The following is a 23,512-nucleotide window of genomic DNA, read 5'->3' on the forward strand; positions in this document are numbered from 1 at the left end:
TAACAGTAACTGCGTCGGGCTGCGGCCATTAAAAAACAGGTCAGTTTCCAAAAGAAAGACGCGGCCCGTACAGGTGTCTAGTCCTGACAGCTAGAAGCAAATCCTGAACAATCATGGAGGATCAGAAGGCCGTGATTCCAGTCAGCTGCTTGGAAAACGCTCAACATTCTGCAAGAGCACCAAATTTCACGTTTTCTTGCACCAAATCACCGACAGACAGGAAACGGTTTGCTTTTATCTCCTGACTGTCGACACCATCTGACCCCGACTGCAACAGGTTCTGTCCGATCAGCCCTCACGCTCCTGAATCTAATTTGTGTCGCTGCCTCGAACCCTCTGCTCACACAGCCGGCGTCAGGCGACTCTGACCAGGCGCCGACGGAAAGAGGACCAAGACGTTACCTGTCGGCGTCCGCGGGCCGGAGCGAGGGCAGCCTGAAGCTGGTGTTCCTGTCCAGTTTGGTCTGACTCTTCGTCCTCTTGATGGAGCCCTTGAGACGTTTACTGAAAAACCCCTGAAAGAACAAAAAAAAGACACAAGATCAGAGTCTGTCCTCCAGGAGACAATCGGAGAGGACGAGCAGCGTGGACACAGCGTTTACAGACACATGGAGAGGGAGGAGCTGACGGGACAAAAGGTGGCATCGGAGGGGAAACAGGAAGTGCGACTGCGGCCCCTCTGGTTCGCCTTGGAGTGGAGGACAGGATGTAGAAGAAAAGCTGATTAAAACCACAATAAACAACACAGTACAGACCATAACGGACAGGAAGCCAGAGTGGACACAATATTATTGCTTTTGGTATGAAGACTTTTTGTAAATGTTCTTTCCTTCCAGAGGGAACAGGATCAGATGCAATTTGTTTCACCTGCGTTTTCCACGCACATCCCAACTCTTACAATCTGTTGTTTTTCACCGCCACGTGTCCGGAAAGCTCTCTGGGATTTTCTCCCGGAGCAGGTAAAGACGCTGCTTTTTAAAACGTGTGCTGGCTGTAAAACTTAATCTACAATCAAAAATGGTTCCTGAATATTTAAACTTACTTTTCAAGTTGACTGTTTGCAGCTTTAATGTGTAAAAGCTGCTTTAGTTGAGACGCATCCATCCATTCCTGCCGCGAACTGATTAATACTTTAGAGAGCTGCAACGACTCTCCACTGATCATTCAGGTCACTGTGCAGAACACTTCCTGCTGCCGGACGCCGCTGCTGTTCCCGTGGCGTCGTTATGATACACTGAATATTTGGGGATGTTGGAGAAACTGTTTACGGTTTCCTGATGTTTCATTACCCTAACAGTGAACCGGCTGGAGAGAGAAATGATGATAAATATAACCGTTAGGTGCAGGTCCCGCCTGTTATCCAATCACTGCAGAGGAACCAGCAGCGCGGTGAAGACACGTTCACGCTTTCAGAACTGTTCGCCGCAGGTACTGTTGGCGTGACAGCATCAATGATGAGTCATCGTCCTGATCACGGTCACGTGACTCAGCTGATATTGATCAAACCCTTCACCTATCACATCCTCTGTGACAATAAAGGCCCAGCTGGGAGCGGAGGAAGTGAGCGGCCTAATTTCCTGAGATATTAATATCCTCAAACACATCTCAGCCTCCTGTCCTCCCCCACAAACTCCCTCCAGGCTCATTGGCTCCCGTTAATGAATAAAGATCCCTCCTGCCAGAGACCCTGCAGAGGGGGCGCCGCTTCAAACAGGTCCAGAACGTCTCCACAGCTCTTGATCAGGATCACCTCCGCGGATCATCAGACAGCTGGATGTATTTATGATCCCGTCACTGCTCTGCCTCCGACTCTGCACCAACTCCCAGCATGCTCTCTGTCTGTGATTACTGTATCAAGAAACCCTCTGAAGTCGGACTGAACTAAAAATACTGCAACCCGCGAGCCGAGCGCACAAACTTTCCGCGAGAAGCAGAACTTCTGAACATGAATCGGCGTCGTGAGACGCTGACGTCTGACAGGGTTCACTTCCTGCAGCTGCTGACGCTCGACAGAAAGCCGAGACTCCTCCCGCCTCACAGCCAACACACAGACGTCTGCTGCCGCCACCAACAACTTTTCTAATCCGTCGCTTAAAATGTCTTTAGTTATCCGTGACTATTTGTGTCTGGAAAACAAAGGTGTCTTTACTTTCCTGCCACCGATGACTTTACAGAAGTCGTGCTCATCCGGCTGGAACGTCCTTCTCCTCAGTGACTGTGTAACTTTAGTAACTGTTCCTTGGAAAAAGGAACCATAAATAACACTATATTAATAAATATAAAGTGTTTCTTTATTGATCCTAAACATAAAATTACTTTTTTGGTTTTTAATATTTTTCTTTTTTATTTAATTACTTTTTCTTACACACGTTTACTGTATTATTTTATTTATTTACTTTTAAATATATTTTAGTTTATTTGAACACAAACGCAGACTAACTTACTGTTTTATTTTATTATTTTATTTATTTACTTTTAAATATGTTTTAGTTTATTTGAACACAAATGCAGACTAACTTACTGTTTTATTTTATTATTTTATTTATTTACTTTTAAATATATTTTAGTTTATTTTAACACAAACGCAGACTAACTAACTGTTTTATTTTATTATTTTATTTATTTACTTTTAAATATATTTTAGTTTATTTTAACACAAACGCAGACTACCTTACTGTTTTATTTTATTATTTTATTTATTTACTTTTAAATATGTTTTAGTTTATTTGAACACAAACGCAGACTAACTAACTGTTTTATTTTATTATTTTATTTATTTACTTTTAAATATGTTTTAGTTTATTTGAACACAAACGCAGACTAACTAACTGTTTTATTTTATTATTTTATTTATTTACTTTTAAATATGTTTTAGTTTATTTTAACACAAACGCAGACTAACTTACTGTTTTATTTTATTATTTTATTTATTTACTTTTAAATATGTTTTAGTTTATTTGAACACAAACGCAGACTAACTTACTGTTTTATTTTATTATTTTATTTATTTACTTTTAAATATGTTTTAGTTTATTTGAACACAAACGCAGACTAACTTACTGTTTTATTTTATTATTTTATTTATTTACTTTTAAATATGTTTTAGTTTATTTGAACACAAACGCAGACTAACTGTTTTATTTTATTATTTTATTTATTTACTTTTAAATATGTTTTAGTTTATTTTAACACAAACGCAGACTAACTTACTGTTTTATTTTATTATTTTATTTATTTACTTTTAAATATATTTTAGTTTATTTTAACACAAACGCAGACTAACTTACTGTTTTATTTTATTATTTTATTTATTTACTTTTAAATATATTTTAGTTTATTTTAACACAAACGCAGACTAACTTACTGTTTTATTTTATTATTTTATTTATTTACTTTTAAATATATTTTAGTTTATTTTAACACAAACGCAGACTAACTTTTGTTTTTATTTTATGTAATGAACTGTATGAAATGAATTCTTCTTTTGTATTATATTTTAAGCGTTATCAGTATTGTTGAAGCTGAATTGAATTGACAGCTGATGACAAAGGTTCCTGCATTAGTTTAGGACTATAAAAAGAAAAGCTTTCTCCACGCTGTCAGTGCACAGTCCATATTCGGTTTGGGAAAGCTTCTAAAGAGCAGAAGCACTGACATGCCTACGAAGTGACAAGACAAGATCATCTCTGAGACAAGAACTGATAATACAAACACTTATTTTGTGTTGTCATTTCAGTCAGATTGTTATCCTCATGAGTTCAGTGTTCACCTGGGCTCACGCTGTCGCTGTTGGAAGCTTGGCTTGCAGAGATATCGTAGGCTGGATGCACTCGGGTGAAAACTAAACTCAGCCTTAGTTTTAGACACTTGGCAACTTTCTGAAACGGCCCGTCCCATCAGGAGGCTTTTCTCCATCATCCAGCCATACAAAAAGAACAGCGTGTTCCATCTAGAGTTGTTCATTCAATTTGCAGCTTGAACTACGGGTGAGTGGTAGGGTCAAACTGAATTTACCTTAAGGGCACTTTGACTTCTCCAGATAGCTGGACGGAAACACAGGCAGAATATTTAGTTTCTTTTACAGCTTTTTTTTTATCCTCCAACAAATATTTGAGTATTTTATGCAAAACATTTTTACCAAAGCAGCTCTGATGTCCAGCAGAGACGTTTTATAGAGGAGACTCGCCACTGGGAAAGCCCCTAACGCCATTGGCGCCAGTTAACATGGCGGTTATCCCGTCTCTCCCGCTAGAAAGCCAATTGTCTGCTTTAAACAGCCAAAGCGGGAAACAGATTTCAGCCAATCGTGTGGTTCCACTGACATATGGGTCTGTTTTACTTCGACTGCAAGTATAGCCGGTGGGGAAAAACGCTTTTTAAACCTTATTTTGGGGCAAAGTCCTCAAACTTTTTCAGTGATTTTGATTAGATTTTCCTGCTGATTCTGTTCATGTAGGTTTTATGTGCCGGTGACCAGAGAGAGGGCAGTTCTGGCTCTCTGAACATTCATTCAGACAGGAGCCTGGTCTTGTTAGTCTGAAATAGCTGCCCGGAGGCGTTGCCAAGACATGACATGGCCGGACATGCCTGTAAGGACTTTCTATGTTCACAGAGTCCTTCTGGAGTCTCCAAAGGACCTCTGTAGGTGTCCTTAAAGACCTTAGTGGTCTCATCCCCACATCTGGAAGAGGATTTGTCCTCTGTGCTTCCAACATCAGCAGGCAGCTTGAGGCCTCTGAATAATTTGGACTCTCTGATGATAAACTCTACAGTAAGGACCGGGAAGCGTCCTTACTGTGGGTCAGTATCAGTTATTAAAAGCTGTGTCAACGTGTTCTTGGATTGTGAATCTGTTCGGCTGATCGCTCAGCTTTTCCACTCCTCATTTCTTCTGTCCCAGCTTCACGGTCCAACACGTGAATCCGGTCCAGCTCCGTCTCATTCGGCAGCAGATGGTTAGTTTGTGTATTCGACCTCTGAAAGCTGTTAAATATCCGCCACACACACAGTCACGCTTGGACTCCTGACGGCCGAAGCTGAGAGACGAGCGGCGGAGAGACGAGCTTCATCAGCCTGTCGGCTAAATTTAGTCCAGCCGAGACTGACTTATTGATGTTTCTCACATAATGAAACATGCAGCGCTCCTCTGATTACCTGCAGCAGGCACTCAGGTAGGGCTACGGCTCCACGAGCTCCCATCAGGTTATGAGTCTGATAATCAGACGGAGACATCTGCGTGACAGGAAGTGCTGCTTTAACTGGGCTCAAATCTAAGTCATTACTAAGACATTACTAACAAGAGGCTTAAAAACTGCAAACGCTCGTGTGGCTGCGATCAGAGGAGCTGGTTTACTTCTTTCAGCTGCCGGGACCAGATCTTAAAATCCACCTGACCGCGTTTTTATCTAGAGATGCTGATCTCGTGTGGATTCAGAAACATAACAGGGAGTTATATAAGCATCAGGGAGCTGTGCTGAAGAGTTAAATCTCTGTGCTCCTGTCGCTCGTTTCATCATCGCGTCTGATGTTCAGAGTTGTGAAATTTCAACGGTCGCCATCTTCACTACGGAAGCTGAAGAAGGTGTATTTTAAAACGTGAGGAAGGTGCAGCGGGTCGCGATCGTAAAAGTTTGTTCATTTTTGTTCATCAAATTGAAGTCAGGTGGGTGACTATCACGGTCGAATGATGACGATAACGATCCGGCCCGTTCACAGAATGTTGGGATGGTCATTTCCAGCTGGCTTACTTTACAGCATTTCTTCCCCACACCTGCCTAAAGCCTTTGCACAGGACTGAACATCGATTCCAGCCGTGTACAACGCCGCCTGAGATCGTGCCGCCGCATCATAGAGTCTCTACGTGACATCACAAACATAACGTGACCTACAGGAACAGGTCAACGGAAGGCTAGTGGACACGCACGTGCCGGTGTAACCATGAAGCGGTGGCGCTGCAGGAGGGGCAGGGATGCTGAGCAGGCTGATGCATGTGGTTTTCATAAACAAAAGAAAAGGGCTCTGATGTTCGTCCACTTCTGCTGGAGTCGGGGGGCTTGAACGTTTTTCAGCTTCTAAAGGGGGCCATGACAGAAAAAGTAAAAAAAAGGAGTCCCAAGTCCTCAGCCGTCAGCTGAAAGAGCCGAATCCCGACCTCACAGAAACTCGGCCGCCACTCACCGGAACTTTAAAAGGCGACGAGTTTGGATTGTCGACGGCGACGCTCTTCTCTGAACTCCCGAGCCCGGAGATGCTCCTCCTCCTTGGAGATCGCTCCGAAGACACTTCTGCAGAGAGACAAAGAGAGAGAGAGAGAGAGAGAGAGAGAGAGTGTTAGATCACCCAAAGCAGCCTCTTCCTCCTCTGATTAATCACCCTCATCGTCGTCAGCCTCCCAGCTTTCAAACTGAAGCGGACGGACGGAGGACGAGGCGAAGACATGGAGGTGGAGGAGGACATGGAAGACGGTGTGTTTGTTTAATGGCAGCTGGTTCCTGAAACTTCAGCAGGTGGACGTATGAACGAGACCAGGGCGGCTTCTCCTGAACCTTCCTGTTTTCACAGGTTTCATTTCCACGTTTCAAAGACGCCAAACATTAAATGTTGGAGGATGGTTTGACTGTGACTTCCTGTTTTGTGGGTTGGAACATTTACATTACTGGTTTTAAAGAGATAAATACTTTCTGCTTCATTTGAACATTAGACTCAGCTAATTGCCACCTTAACATGAAATGTTTAAACTCGTAGCTCCACAGGAGGAGGAACAGGCTCAGGCAAACCAGCGTTTGAGACGGCAGCATTTCAGAGGGAATGATTACGTAACTCTGCTCGAGCAGAAGCTGCAGAGTTTACAGATAGTTATGAGACACGAGTCGACGCTACAAACACAAATTAACTGGCTCAGGTAATCTGTTCTGTTAGTGACCGAGCTGCTAACTGCAATAAGTAGCCATGTTGGCCAACTAGCCCTGCAGTGGTGGACAAACTATTCAGATCCTTTACTTCAGTAAAAGTACAAATACCACGCTGAAAAAATACTCTATTACAAGTAAAAGTACTGCATTGAATATGCTAGTAAAGTATAATCAGGAACACTTGCTTGAAGAATTAAAAGTCAGCAGGATTACACTGTCGCTGAGGTGGATCTCAGTGAGAAACGTGTTCACAGTTTTACCCAGAGCCTAAACACAACCTTCACAAAGCTCCTCTCGTCCATAAACTGTCCAAACCTCAGAATCTTTACCAACACATTAGAATGACTCACATAATTAAAAGGAAAAGCAGCAAATGTTCACGTTTGTGAGGCTGGAACCGTGTCACATTTATTTTGTTTGTGCCAATTTTCTGAACTGCTGGAGAGTTTAATTAATAACAAAACATATTTTATAAACTCTTCATGTGTTTTATGTGTAAAAATCTGACTTTGTAAAGTAACTGAAGCTGTCAGATAAATGCATTGAAGTAAAAAATACAATATCTAACTCTGAGATGGCTTGAACAGGAAATACTACCTCTAATTTCTCTTAGGGGTGTCCTCACTTCTGTGAGATCCTGTAGTTACTGTCCACCACTACAGCGCCTCGTATGGACAAATCCTGCTGTGACTCATTTAGTCATTTAGGCACCGTGACGCAACTTAAACATGAACCTTAAGTCTGACTTTATAATCCAAACGGGGCAAATCAGAGAGAGCACAAACCGGCACTGTATTTATCCGTCATGAGTCGTCTGTGTGGCCACGTCCGAACCCGGCGTTTTCCTCTCTGACTCCATTATCGCCCACAAACACGAGAGTCAAACTGCTGCACTCATTACTTCACCAGCCTGACAGGTTTCAGAGAAGTGTGTCAAGGACAGACGGTCAGGTTCACAGCCGAGTCCCACCAGCTCGCTTCATTTTCTCTCTGCTCATCATCATTTAGCAGTCAGACTCGGAGAGCCTGACAATCTGACCCTAACCTGTGGAAGCCCAGCGACGCGTCCTGGTTTCAGGTCAGCCCAGTGAAAGGCCACGTCCTCAGAGCTGGCTCACATCCAGGTTCATTGATTTTACAGCTAATTTTAGACCCTCTCGCTTCCTCTCCAGCTAACCCAACAGCCATCTTGTCTGAGGCTGCGTTCCTCCAGTCTCTGGAACCAGAGCTTGAACCTCCTCAGCAGTCCCACACTAAGGTGACAGAGGATCTCCCGAGGTCCTCCGAGAGGGAAACTCTAGCTTCATCTGCCAGGATTTAGATCTAGTGAGGACGTAAACGTCACGGGGACTGAACATTCACTGCTACTAACAAACACTGCAGCTTGACATGAACGTGACTTTATTAAACTTGCATTAACTGATCTGTTCTGCAGCTCTATGGAGCAGTTGATGCTAACAGCTTAGCAAACAGGAGGACGGACGCTCTGCTGCGCCTCCGTCTCGTGTTCAGTGTCAATTTAAAATAAAACCTCTGAAAGATGATTTTCTATATTTCTCTTCTTGTCAACAAACCAACGGGATCCGAAAGCCGGTATTATGAAATGATTAAAGATCAGTAAGCTCCAACAATATCGGTTCTGCTTTTCTGGAGAAATTAAGAAATTCATTCCTACTTATATCTCTACATAAACATCATCTTTCACACTTTATCTTCCACATTCAGCAGGAACAGAGCGTCACGATCATCCCATTTTGTGTTTTTCACGCTCTTCCAGCTCGGCTTTGGTCTCCACCGGCTCCTGAGGGAAACATCTGGCCAGATATTTTTATTTTATTATATTGTAGCAGTACTCCTAAAGGAACTGCAGATTCTGTCACTACAACAAACCCGTCTCATTGTTACCCTGAATCATCTGAGCCATTGTTAAAGAATTGATTACAGAACTTTTGAAGAAATAGTCTTTGGTGCAATAAAGAAAGTAAAAGATTTCAAGCATCTCTGAAGCGTTTTAGACGTCAGCCTCACTGAACAGATTTGGCCTCTACACATTCATCAGCCCACACGGACTCATCGTGTGGCCTTGCGTTTCTTCTTCTCTGATTCTGTTGCTGCAGAGAGTCTTTGTCAGTTTCCCTTCCAAACGTACAACAAACTGAGAGACGGGGCCGACGGGTTGGTTTGAGGCTGAACATTTGAGCACAATGAGAAATATGTAGACTGACAGCAGACTGATCCTCCAACACACGACATGAACTCAGAAATACTGTTAAATGCTAGAATACTTTTAAAAACACATAAATAGATTTAGATTTCACCTTTAAACTGTAGTCTGGCAACAAACAACTCAAAACTGGGTAAGTCCTGCTAGTTATCCTGGATAAAGAGCATAAACATGTCTTTTTAATGGGTCTGTAAACTAAAACAGCAGGACAACATCACTGGTGCACATTAATAAACACTAATTAAATGTTTGTAAATGCTGAACGGGCTGTCGGTAATCAGCTGAAGTTTTCCAGCGGGTCAGTCCCAGATAATGACTCATTAAAATCAGATTCAGGCTGCTGGACTCCAGCTGGAACCAGAAGCTTCCCCCGACACACAGAATCAACAGAGTTCAGATGGATGACCAAGCCAACATCCACAGAGAGCGTGAGGCATCAGAGCGGCGGCGTGTGGAGCTCACATGATGTTTAAATGGTATGGAAACACAGGAAGGTGGCGCCTCCGGCAGCAGGAAGCATCCAGCGCCGGAGCCCCAGTGAACGCAGCATGCAGCAGCAGCAGTCAGCGTTCATCAGCACAGAGCCGGATCAAGTTCCAGCTGCATGCATGCGGCGCTGCAACCAAGCCGGGGACAAACTTTCATGCACCCCCCCCCCCCCCCCACACACACACATACACAGAAGAGGAGCAATGATGCTCCCGGACGCGGCGGCGGCGGACATCATCGCTGTTCTTCTTCGCCACAAAAGTTGAGGCAACATGCCGTAGGAAGCCGGCGTATGACAGGTCGGTCACATGACATGGACACAAACACAGAGAGAGAGAGAGAGAGAGAGAGAGAGAGACGGTACCTCGATCGCAGCTGTTCCCCATCATCTGAGGAGAGGACACACACACACACAGAGTCAGACGGGATTGGCCGAAGCAGCCGCCACCTGTCAGCCAATGAGGTTAAGCTGCAAACGTCCGTCTCCGTCCCGTGAACATCTTCGACTTGGCGTCCTCCCCGACCTGCCTCTCCCTCCTCAGCACCGCGTCCCTCCTCCTCCTCCTGCTGCTCCTCACGGTCCCTCCTCTCCCATCGCTGTCCTCTCTCTACACTCAGCAGTAATCTAACCCCTCTCTCTCTCTCTCTCTCTCTCAGAGCGCCGAGGTTTTACCGCATTTATCCAATCAATCCCTCTAACTGCACTGTTCTGCTTTCTCTCCGGTCTTCCTCCTCTCTCTGCAGATGCTCCTCTCTCTCTCTCTCTCTCTCTCTCTCTCTCTGCAGCAGCTCTGTGGCGGCCTCTCGCTCGCTCTCTCTCTCTTCTTCTTCTTCTCTTCCTCCGGCGCTACATGTATCTGCGCTCAGAGGATAATTACTAAATAAGTTTCCCCTCAGCCGCCTGATGTGGGACACAACTCTGGGGGTTTCAGCTATTAACTGTGAGTGAGTGTGGATCACATCGGAGCTGCAACTAAACACAACAGAGACCTTCTTATTCTTCAGTTTATAACATTTAAATCGGTTCCCTGATTAAAACAAACTTTCCTCTCTTTCAGTGTTTTTTATTAGCGAAACATTCAGCCAGCGGCTTCTCGTCACCGACTCTCGAAGTTTGAATGACAAACGCTGCAGAAGGTAAACCTGCAACAGCTGTTTGTGTCACCTGATGAAGGTGTGTTCTCTCTCTGGTAGCTCTGTGTTTGGTCTCCACCAGCTCCTGGCTCTTTAGCTGCTGTACGCTCCGCTGTGCTCGCCAGCCGCTCTCGAAAAGAAAAGAGTAAACCAAACCAAGATCGCAGCAGGGCGTAAGACCGAAACAATAACCTGCGATGTTTGATCCGTTGTTATGATAAAACTACTGATTACAGCTGCTTAAGGCACCAAGCAAAAAGGCCAGGATGAAACAAGTCTGTACGTATAAAACAATAATTATCGCAATATATTTATTTTCAATAACAATTTAACAAATGTTCAATAATTTGTTTTTATTCACTTGAATCATGAATTAGGACAATTTTTTTTAAATTAAGATTTTATTTTTATTATTTTATTATTTATTTATTATTATTTTGTTTGAGGAAAAAGAACTGAAAAAAGCTTTTACTTAATTTTACATATTTGTTGACAGATTTTATCAGGATAGTTCTGAATGTTCTGCCTCAGATTTGTTTATGGATCTGCTGTTTGGCATCAAGTGTTTGTTCTGACCAAAAGAACAGTTTAAACCACAATTAACTTTCACCCAGGAACAAAAATCAGCCTTTAAACCAGAAAGAAATAACGTTTTGAAACTTAGCGTGATAATTATTGATATGGAAACTTTTTATCGTGATAACATTTTCTACTCTGTTGTCTGGTTAATAAGCTCTCTGTACGTATCTCCACTCCACAGATCATTGATAAGATAAAGGAAGCTTTGCTGAGTGAAGACCATCCGAGGACTGGTTCCCTCAGAAGAGTTTGGAGAAGCGGCGGCTCTTGTGTTTCTTTGCGTCCAATGAAATATACATTTCACCTTTTTACTCTCAAATGTAGGGTTAGGTATTAATAAGGTGAAACTGGAACCAAATTTCCAAGAACCGTGGACTTGTTAAGACCCGTGCGTTCGGATTCTGCTCCTCGGTTCCTAACTTCCCGCATGTCTCAGCTCCTGACTGAACTGCAGCCATCAGAGTGTCTCTTATCTGCCAGCAGCTGCTACGCCGACCTGACGTCACCTCATGTGTTCCATCAACAAAGCGTGAAGAAGAGAATCCTTCTGTTTCCGGTCCTGGACCGTGGCGGACCGCAGCAGACGCTCCAAAGTTTGGCTTAGCTTCACTAAGAGACAAAAGTCTAGGCTTTAGGGCGGGGCTACAAGCTGATTGACAAGTCGCTACCATGGCGATCTGTCAGGCATAGCAATGTGTATCCCTCCCCAGCTCCACCCTCTCATCCAAACATGGTCACGCCTGGTTCCAAAAACCTAGACGCCAAACGCGGGCCGTCGCGTCGGCTACGTCCGCTTATTTTATAGCGTCTGTGGTCACGACTGACCAGACCAGCAGACAGCGTTTTTATTTCTCTGCCTGAAATCCGACGAGGTGTTCGTGCGCTGTGGGACTTCAGAGACTGAAGCCTGTTGAATGATGTTTTATTTAATTGGACTGGCAGCTCTGAGCTGCACAGACGAGGCAGGTGTGATTAATCCACAGACCTTTGGATATCGGTGTGAATGTTAAAGGAGTTCTTGTTTTTGCAGATGACTCAGGTGTTTCTGAGGTTTCACCACAAATACATAATCTATCATCTCGTGTTTAAATATCACACACACACTTCACGGTTCTGCTGTTATTGTTGATCTGGTGGTCGTCCGTGATCTTCAGTCCTCTCAGGGCTTTACCTCCGTCTTCCTGCTGCTGCTGCTGTTAACGAGTTATTGATTAGGAGGAGGCTCGGTCACGGCTCGGCTCAATCAATCGTTTCGGCGGATTCACCAGAGTCTCCCCTGACAGAGACACCGCGGTGACCTTCAAACAAACTGGGACGCAGTCAGACTGAGGATCCAGTGCAGACCGGAGACCAGCAGAGAGAATGATCCTGATTTAACAATATAAAACGTCTTCATAGGGCAAGTGTTGCAAATCCTGCACATTAATAAACACTTAGATAAGAACATATCTTTGTGCCATCAACCAGCTGTTAGAGTTTAACTAATACACAGAGTGCTTATGTATCATTGTCAGAATTTTAAACTCAAACATTGATATCGTCCTTAAGCTCCGGTTTAAATTGTACGCTGTCCTGCTGCTCCACACTGCATCGTCCCTGCACCAACCGGCTGAGACTAATTCCTGGACGTCTCTGGACTGTTTCATCTGTCTCTTGAGGTTTCCGGGTCATTTTCGCGCCAGGTTGCTGAGCCTTGGATGAAAATGACGCCTGAGAGTAGACGCAGAGCTCGGAGACGAAGCTGAGAGGTTGTTGATATCCGGCGTCTCATCGCCGCCACCACAACACGAGGCGGACTAACCCACCCAGCCTGTCTCACTTGTTCCCCTCCTCGTAATTCAGTTCTGTTCTGAACAAATCACTTTCAGCCTCACTTACTCTGACTTTGAAAACCACATCCCAGCAGACTGAGGAGGCAGCTGAACATCTGGGCGCTCACATCTGGCTGATTAGTTTACTGTCCAAACGTCGGCGAGGAGACGGTCTGTTAAAGTTACTCACTGAGCAGCAGCGTGAACGTGACGCTCTCCCATCAGCCTTAGCTGGAACGGGTGAGACGATATCTTCTACACAAAATGGCCTACCAGGAATAAACGCTTCCACGAGCGCGATTGGCCGACACGGAGCGCCGCCACATGACGTCACATTGCGCTGGTCTCAACTGTTTCTGCTGGAGCACGCAGGTTTCCTGAACACTGACACACCTGGGAGAGTTTCAGCCTAACCAACCAGTCACGGCTACAGACCTGCATGCCGACATCTACTTTGTCTACTTAATGAAGCAACGTCTAGTGTCAAACAAGTAAATAAAAAGGTCACGTTTCTGTGACGTGTTCCTGAGAGAAACGTCAGCTGGCGGTGTGCGATATGCATCAAACATGATGGTATCTTGATTGTTGTTTTGACGATGTGACATTATCGACACCTTGTCCGTTCATTATCTTCAACAGACCTGAACCAGCTGAGATACCAGCACAGGAGCGAGATCCGGTTCAAACGCCGCTACCCCGACGACGACAGTACAAAGCCACTAAGAACTGCTACGACAGATGAAATGCTTCACCCACACCTGCACCAGTGACTCTACCTGTCAAAACAACCAAAAAGTGAAAATGCTTTTTTCAGGCAGTTCCAAAATTCCCTGGCAAGTCTGAGTCAGATTAAATAAACGGATCCTCTCTCCCGCCTCACAGGGAGGCTGTGATGTCATCAGGCAGCAGCAGGAGGAATGCTGGGAATGTTTTTTAAGGCCGATACGCTCTGAACTCACCGGACAACACAGGAAACGGCGGCGAAAAGGAGGAGCTGCAGCAATGTGCAGGATGACAAAAATATAACCATGTAAACTTGTTCTGGTACAACCTCTGAACAAGATTATGAAAATCTGCAGATTACCGCCTCTTTAAAGTAACTGAACAGCTGTTAAAATACTTTTAACAAGTTTTCAGCTTCAGGCTTCTCTGGATACTTTTCAGTGCAGCTGTGTTGTTTAAAAACATGTGAATAAAGTGCTAAACGTGCACCGTCTCAACGCTCCAAACATCCCAGACCTATTCCCCTTCCTCAAACCACAGAAACACCACGACAAATATCTTTAAATAATACAGTATATCCATGTTTCCCCTGCTGAGCTACACGTGCCCCTCCAGGTGACTTCATGTGTTTGTCTGTATCTATAAAGCGCTTCGTAAACTGGTTTCTGGCTGTTCCGCACAGCAGCAGGACGATGATGCAGATCTCGTTTCAGTCAACAACAACAATCAGCGCCGATGACGGTCCTCCTCCTCCCCCTCCTCTTCAGACACACAGATCTGCTTTCACAACAAATATTCAAAGAATTTCTCTCCACATAAAGAAACCAGTTCTGTTTGCCGAGGCTCGTTCTGCCGCCGCCTCCTCTCGCATCACTTCACATTCCTCTGAGTCCTGTTTGCTCGCCGGCCGGATGGGAAGCTGCAGGTTCATGAGACTGCAGGGAGCGAGAGCTTCTGTCTTTACGGGCTCCTGAGAGATAACGTGTGTTTAACTTTGTGACGTTGGAGCTTGACAGGAACACATTTACAACCCTCAGATGTTTTACCTAACGAGGTCTTAAAAAGTATAAAGAGCAGCGAACAAAAGAAGCCAAAGTTGTCAAGTGCTGTTTGAAGCAGCCGCTCGGGAACTTTAAAGGTGGATTCAAATCCGAATCACGTCTTTCTGTCAGACTCTGTGAATGTCTCCTCACGGTCCGCTAGCTGTCCGTTCTGTGCGCGCTGAAATAAAACCAAACAAACAAAGTCACATACGGACGCACCGGGGTCAAGACCCGTTAGCATCAGCTTGTAACGCACTGGGGATCCTCTTAGCGTCACAGTTCAGCGCACTGGGGGAAGCTACGTGGCGTCGTATTTCACTGCTAAAGGTAGCTGTGGGGTGTTTAACAGGAGAGGGGGCCATAAACTGGACTTTAACCCGGGACACCGTGTTTTTATTTAAGTTGTGTAGGTTACACAAGTAACGTAATTACTTTAACCCAAACCATGGCGTTTTGCAAACCAAACCGAACTGCCGAAGTTACACTCAGCACTCATCGCTCGGCTCGCTTCCTCTCCTCATTCTCCAGGACATGTACGTGGCGTTTAAGAGCAGCGTAACTCTGAATCGGCAGGTGCGTAGCGAGTGTTTGATTGTCCGAGCGGCAGAAAGTGACCTGGTGCTTTTTAGAGCAACATACCTAAGATGCAAACTACCACCTCACAGTGAGGAAGCTACAGAGAGCCAGCAGCTTTCAGCTTCCAGCGCAGGAAAATATTCTGCCAGTAAATGTGTCGGTTACAGAGAAAAGTCTTGTTGTTTCCCCAACTGCTGGAAAAGTGAAGCCACTTTGTGCTAAGTTAGCCAACATCCCCCCCCCCCCCCCCCCCTTCAGATTAAATTAGTTTTCAGGTTTCAGTCTGAAAAAGTGGTTTTGGGAAAGAAAGGACGGAGGTGACTGGAGGAGCTGAGGTCAGTGAAGCTAATTAGTGATGCAGACTAGTCCTTTAAGCCGATGAGGAGACGTTTCTGTTTGGATTTAATGTGCAAATAAAATGCAGCTCAGAAGGGAGGAGGTTTCTCATGTTGCTTATTTTTATATTAACAATACAGATAAATGTCAGAAGCTGTAAAATGAAGACAAACAGTCGTGTCTGTATGATTCTGAGGTCATATTATCAGGGTTTTAGGGGTTGATGCCCAAAACATGCTGAGCCATCACTGTAAACTCACTGTGGAGCATCAGAACCAACCAGATTACTTTCTCTAAAGGTTGTAGTTCCTCCTGCAGGCTGATCTTTGGCTGTTATTTATTATCTGCTCCAGCTTTTCCAACTATTTGTTCAGAGTGATGGTGAAAATAATGTGAAATTAGATGTTTTTCATTGGAAAATGTTAAATTTTCTTGGGGGAGGAGCCCTAAACCCCCCTGACCGTGACTAACACCACAGCTCACATTAAACTGGTGAAACACTGACATTTGAAGTTCTTCTAATGTGCATCACATGCTCATGGACACAAGAGACGTGCTGCTGAGACGGGTTGCGTTGGGGTTTTATATTCAGACATACTACAAACTATGTGCACAAAAAAAAAAAAAAATAGCTTCACCTCCGCTGTTACAACTCCATCCTTGGAGAAACACTGTGTTAGCTTCATGTTAGCTTCATGTTAGCTTCACCTCCGCTGCTACAACTCCATCCTTGGAGAAACACTGTGTTAGCTTCATGTTAGCTTCATGTTAGCTTCATGTTAGCTTCACCTCCGCTGCTACAACTCCATCCTTGGAGAAACACTGTGTTAGCTTCATGTTAGCTTCATGTTAGCTTCATGTTAGCTTCACCTCCGCTGCTACAACTCCATCCTTGGAGAAACACTGTGTTAGCTTCATGTTAGCTTCATGTTAGCTTCACCTCCGCTGCTACAACTCCATCCTTGGAGAAACACTGTGTTAGCTTCATGTTAGCTTCATGTTAGCTTCATGTTAGCTTCACCTCCGCTGCTACAACTCCATCCTTGGAGAAACACTGTGTTAGCTTCATGTTAGCTTCATGTTAGCTTCACCTCCGCTGCTACAACTCCATCCTTGGAGAAACACTGTGTTAGCTTCATGTTAGCTTCATGTTAGCTTCATGTTAGCTTCACCTCCGCTGCTACAACTCCATCCTTGGAGAAACACTGTGTTAGCTTCATGTTAGCTTCATGTTAGCTTCACCTCCGCTGCTACAACTCCATCCTTGGAGAAACACTGTGTTAGCTTCATGTTAGCTTCATGTTAGCTTCATGTTAGCTTCACCTCCGCTGCTACAACTCCATCCTTGGAGAAACACTGTGTTAGCTTCATGTTAGCTTCATGTTAGCTTCATGTTAGCTTCATGTTAGCTTCATGTTAGCTTCACCTCCGCTGCTACAACTCCATCCTTGGAGAAACACTGTGTTAGCTTCATGTTAGCTTCATGTTAGCTTCATGTTAGCTTCATGTTAGCTTCATGTTAGCTTCACCTCCGCTGCTACAACTCCATCCTTGGAGAAACACTGTGTTAGCTTCGTGTTAGCTTCATGTTAGCTTCATGTTAGCTTCATGTTAGCTTCATGTTAGCTTCACCTCCGCTGCTACAACTCCATCCTTGGAGAAACACTGTGTTAGCTTCATGTTAGCTTCATGTTAGCTTCACAGTTTGCAGACCTAGCTAGCGTTAGCTGCATTCCTCGCTGTGTTGCTGTTGTATAACATTAACAACAGGTGTTGTTCTGCAAAGACAGGATTTAAAGTGAGCGACTGTCTGACCAGAAGGAAGGAGCTACCAGACTCTGACCTTTGACCCCGATCATAGCGGCCCGTCCTGAACGGGATGCGGTGATGTCATCGGGCAGGAATGCAGGGAATGTTAAAAGGCCGCCGCGCGTTGAACTCTGACTCACCTGACGACAGGAAACAGCAACACAACAGAGACAATGTGCAGCTGAAAGAAGCCTTTGTGTCGGACTGTCTGCTGAGCCGGGTGGAGCCGCACGCCGCCAGGCCGCCAGGTTACAGGTGCGCCTGCACTCCACCTGATGCTCTCAGACTGTGTATGAAGTGCACATGTTTCCTGCTACAGGCGCTGCATGCTGGTGGTAAATCCCCCTCATACGCGTGCCTGTCAGGGAGCCCAGCAGGGACAAAACTAATCTGACGTACAAACTGACCCCCGTGGATCTGATCCAGGGTCAGTCTGTCGTCCGGCTGCAACAAGAACGCTGTTCTCATTAAGCTCCTGAGAGAGGAAATTACAGCCTGAGCAGACAAGCGGAGGGGACACACTAGATGGACGGAAAATAAAGGAACTCAGACGCTCTTTGGTAAACCGTGAACAGCGTGCAGAGCGGCGTGGGGCTGGAGAGGTAGCGAGCGCCCTCAGACAGCAGGAGAGGGATCTGCAGCACATCTGGGACACAGAGATCTAATTATAGCTGATCTGGGGACAGCTGGAGCGCCACGATGCAGGCTAACTGTCACAGCGTGGGTTGGTGATGAAGAGCAGGCGAGCGCTCGCCGCCGGAGGACTCACAGCGGGGACGCCACACGAAAAACCAGAGGAGAAGAAGACGAGAGCGGCCAATCACAGAGCTCACAGAGGAGGCACCAACCACACCTCATACACTCATATGCAGGTTCTCCGGTGTGCAGGTCAGAGGGCACGTGTCCTCCACCAGGACAGGTCCTGAACACCTCCACCTGTCCTGAACACCTCCACCTGCCCCTGAGACCATGTCCTGACTGTCCTAACCACCTCCACCTGCTCCTGAGACAATGTCCTGACTGTCCTAACCACCTCCACCTGCTCCTGAGACAATGTCCTGACTGTCCTAACCACCTCCACCTGTCCCTGAGACCATGTCCTGACTGTCCTAACCACCTCCACCTGTCCTGAACACCTCCACCTTCCCCTGAGACCATGTCCTGACTGTCCTGACCACCTCCACCTGCTCCTGAACACCTCCACCTGCTCCTGAGACAATGTCCTGACTGTCCTAACCACCTCCACCTGCTCCTGAGACAATGTCCTGACTGTCCTAACCACCTCCACCTGCTCCTGAGACAATGTCCTGACTGTCCTAACCACCTCCACCTGTCCCTGAGACCATGTCCTGACTGTCCTAACCACCTCCACCTGTCCTGAACACCTCCACCTTCCCCTGAGACCATGTCCTGACTGTCCTGACCACCTCCACCTGTCCTGAACACCTCCACCTGCTCCTGAACACCTCCACCTGCTCCTGAGACAATGTCCTGACTGTCCTAACCACCTCCACCTGCTCCTGAGACAATGTCCTGACTGTCCTAACCACCTCCACCTGCTCCTGAGACAATGTCCTGACTGTCCTAACCACCTCCACCTGTCCCTGAGACCATGTCCTGACTGTCCTAACCACCTCCACCTGTCCTGAACACCTCCACCTGCTCCTGAACACCTCCACCTGCTCCTGAGACAATGTCCTGACTGTCCTAACCACCTCCACCTGCTCCTGAGACAATGTCCTGACTGTCCTAACCACCTCCACCTGCTCCTGAGACAATGTCCTGACTGTCCTGAACACCTCCACCTGCCCCTGAGACCATGTCCTGACTGTCCTGACCACCTCCACCTGTCCTGAACACCTCCACCTGCCCCTGAGACCATGTCCTGACTGTCCTGAACACCTCCACCTGCCCCTGAGACCATGTCCTGACTGTCCTGACCACCTCCACCTGTCCTGACCACCTCCACCTGTCCTGAACACCTCCACCTGTCCTGAGACCATGTCCTGACTGTCCTGACCACCTCCACCTGTCCTGACCACCTCCACCTGTCCTGACCACCTCCACCTGTCCTGAACACCTTAACCCTCTCAGACCTTTAAATTATTGATCAGGGCTCAGAGAGCCCACACAGAACGAGCACTTTTACTTCTGATACTTTAACTACATTTAGCTGATAAACCTTATTTAGTATAAATGTAAACGCAATATTTCTACTTGTACTGCAGTATTTGTACGCAGTTGTTGTACTGGTACGTTTACTCTAAGCAGCCTGAAGGATCTCCCACCGCCGCTGATCCGGATCGATAACTGATCGCTTTGCAGCGCCGGTCCTGTTCCCGGAGGCGGAGGCTGCTCGCGGCTTCACGCGCGATCCGCAACCCGCTTTTTAAAAGTCTGACCGCAGAGAAGCTGCGGAGCCTCGAGCCCGCAGACTCAGACCGGCCCCGCACATCAATACCGGAAGTCTGTTTATCGATTAACGTGAGGGAAATCAGAGACTCACCCAGAAAGTCCATCCGAGAGGCAGACCGACTAACTCATGTCCTGAGCTGAGAGTAAACACTCATTCAGTCTCGGTTCAGCCAGTCAGCACGCAGCAATGCACACACACTTCCGCCCGGCCCTTCACAATAAAGGTCCTACTCAGGAAAACGCATGTATTCTGACTGCAGATATCAGCCTTAAATAGTTTAACATGAGTAAACATGAGCACACAAACTACAGCTAAAGTGCTTTAAGTTAACACTGACAACTAAAAACGACAGAAAACAAAGAACATATGGTTTTAAAAAATGTTACAATTACATTTAACTTAACATAAATCAACTGAGTTTATTTAAATACATTTAAATATGACCTAAGGTACTTTAATATAAATATATATACACTATAGTATAGATACTATAACACTTGTTTTCCAGCCTCAGCCTGTTTGTCTGCTGCTGTTACATGTCATTGTACTATGTGGGGATATTTAATCTGATCTTATCTTGAAGGGAAGTGAAGAATAATGAAATGTTTAAGTAAACAAACAGGTATTAAAACCAGTATAACTATAAAACCAAAGAAACATCCAGCATCAAACCCAGTACCAATCAAGTACTAAAACCAGTATGAATTATAGAATTAAAACACGAATAAATGCAGTGAAACAAAGTTAAATAATAAATGTGAAACTCAGATGGAGGAGACGTTTACATCATTTTAAAATGGCCGGAAATCTGATTCAAACTAAAAATACTTAAAACCAAGTTGGGAAAACATTAATGTGTATAATGTATGTAGTTTTCAGTTGGCAGTTTTGTTCATTAAAATACAAACGTTGCCTCCTGTAGCTCTCTCTGCAGCCGCTATCTGCTCTGCAGCCGCTACCTTGGAGGGAAGAGAGTGAGAGACACTTTTGTTTTCTGTATCTGGTCGTTCATAAATACAGTTTTGTCGTTAATAACCCTCAGCGACGAGGTCTGCTGGTGCTGCCGTGACTCCTTACTGTATTCAGATGAGCCACAATGAGACGTGGCTGCAGGCGACGCTGTTGCAGGTTACAGGAAATGATTAACCGTTTTATTGTGGCGTTTATGGACTAGATCATGATTATTCACAGGCTTTTATTGTGAAGGCGAGGTTGCAGGATGTGTGATTTTATTGTGGAGGAGCTGACAGGTGGAGGAGCAGGACTGAGGAATGCAGCAGATCCGGAGTCAGTTAGAGTTTCAACCAGAGATCAGACTGAAACGAACTAACTGGAAACAAACTGTTTTTATTACACATATAATATCAAAACTCTTGCATGTTAACCCTCAGTGCAGCAGGGCGCCTCGAGTATTTATGTATGGAAAAAAGGATAAAAAGTTAATGGGATAAGGAATATACAGAAGAGGCAAGTCAGCAACACTTATGGAGTCTGACTGAACCTTCAACTATAAATTAGCCCGGAGAGAAATGGCGGTCTGCGTGGGGTCGTGACCTGCAGCCCGACAGGGTGTCACCTGGGCTCTGCAGGTAAGAACGAGTGTGAGCGAAGGTGTGACGTCCACGAGGCCTCCGGCTGTTTTCTCACACGTAGATCACTTTCCTGTAATCTTCATCATCATCTGGTGACTTCCTGACCTCCAGTTTCAGTAAATGTCTGTCATGCCGGGAGGAGGAGGAGGAGGAGGAGGTGCTGCAGAGCTCAGACAGTAAATGAGCAGTCAGTCAACACTGTAATTAGACTGGACCGAAATTACATCTCAGCTGCCGCTCGTCCTTCACAATCAGGCTATAACAAAGAAGTGCAAGCAGAACAACAACAAGAGGAGGAGGAAGAAGAAGTGGGTAATATCAGAGCTTCTAGTTTCCTCTTTCATTATTTCACTTCCCAGTCTGGTTCCATTCACCTAAACCTCCCAGCAGCACAATCAGACTCTTCAGAACCACATCATGAACTCAGTATACACCCAGGACAAGGTCAGTATCAAAACCAGTATGAATCCACCATCAAACCAGTTTAAATCCAGTATACCCAGGACAAGGTCAGTATCAAAACCAGTATGAATCCACCATCAAACCAGTTTAAATCCAGTATACCCAGGACAAGGTCAGTATCAAAACCAGTATGAATCCACCATCAAACCAGTTTAAATCCAGTATACCCAGGACAAGGTCAGTATCAAAACCAATATGAATATAGAAATAAACTACAGATAAATGCAGTATTGATTCCAGTATAAATCTAGTTTTAAACCAGCATACATCTAGTTTCAGACCCAGTACAAATCCAGTATTAAAACCAGTATAAATCTAGTATCAAACCCAGTATCAAACACAGTATAAATCCAGTATTAATTCCAGTATAAATCCAGTATCAAACCCAGTATAAATCCAGTATCAAACCCAGTATAAATCCAGTATCAAACCCAGTATAAATCCAGTATCAAACCCAGTATAAATCCAGTATCAAACCCAGTATAAATCCAGTATTAATTCCAGTATAAATCCAGTATCAAACCCAGTATAAATCCAGTATCAAACCCAGTATAAATCCAGTATCAAACCCAGTATAAATCCAGTATTAATTCCAGTATAAATCCAGTATCAAACCCAGTATAAATCCAGTATCAACCCCAGTATAAATCCAGTATCAAACCCAGTATAAATCCAGTATTAATTCCAGTATAAATCCAGTATCAAACCCAGTATAAATCCAGTATCAAACCCAGTATAAATCCAGTATCAAACCCAGTATAAATCCAGTATCAAACCCAGTATAAATCCAGTATCAAACCCAGTATAAATCCAGTATTAATTCCAGTATAAATCCAGTATCAAACCCAGTATAAATCCAGTATCAAACCCAGTATTAATCCAGTATCAAACCCAGTATAAATCCAGTATCAAACCCAGTATAAATCTAGTATCAACCCCAGTATAAATCCAGTATTAAAACCAGTATGATACAGAATTAAACCACAGATAAATGCAGTATCAAACCCAGTATTAATCCAGTATCAAACCCAGTATAAATCCAGTATCAAACCCAGTATAAATCCAGTATCAAACCCAGTATAAATCCAGTATTAATTCCAGTATAAATCCAGTATCAAACCCAGTATTAATCCAGTATCAAACCCAGTATAAATCCAGTATCAAACCCAGTATAAATCCAGTATCAAACCCAGTATAAATCCAGTATCAAACCCAGTATAAATCCAGTATCAAACCCAGTATAAATCCAGTATTAATTCCAGTATAAATCCAGTATCAAACCCAGTATAAATCCAGTATCAAACCCAGTATAAATCCAGTATCAAACCCAGTATAAATCCAGTATCAAACCGAGTATAAATCTAGTATCAACCCCAGTATAAATCCAGTATCAAACCCAGTATAAAT

General features: G+C 44.8%; 1 protein-coding gene across 1 annotated transcript in view; it reads right to left on the reverse strand.

The window, feature by feature from the left end:
- rasal2 (RAS protein activator like 2) overlaps positions 1–23,512 on the reverse strand; it is a gene marked incomplete in the record, with an annotated part of 209,259 nt that overhangs the window by 29,344 nt on the left and 156,403 nt on the right. The window contains 2 exon segments of the mRNA XM_038719075.1: positions 403–515; positions 6,178–6,284. Coding sequence (XP_038575003.1) covers positions 403–515; positions 6,178–6,284 — 220 coding nt within the window.

Source organism: Micropterus salmoides, unplaced genomic scaffold (assembly GCF_014851395.1).
Source record: "Micropterus salmoides isolate LMB-PRFRI ecotype aquatic unplaced genomic scaffold, ASM1485139v1 Ms_hic_scaffold_14, whole genome shotgun sequence".
NCBI classification, from domain to species: domain Eukaryota; kingdom Metazoa; phylum Chordata; class Actinopteri; order Centrarchiformes; family Centrarchidae; genus Micropterus; species Micropterus salmoides.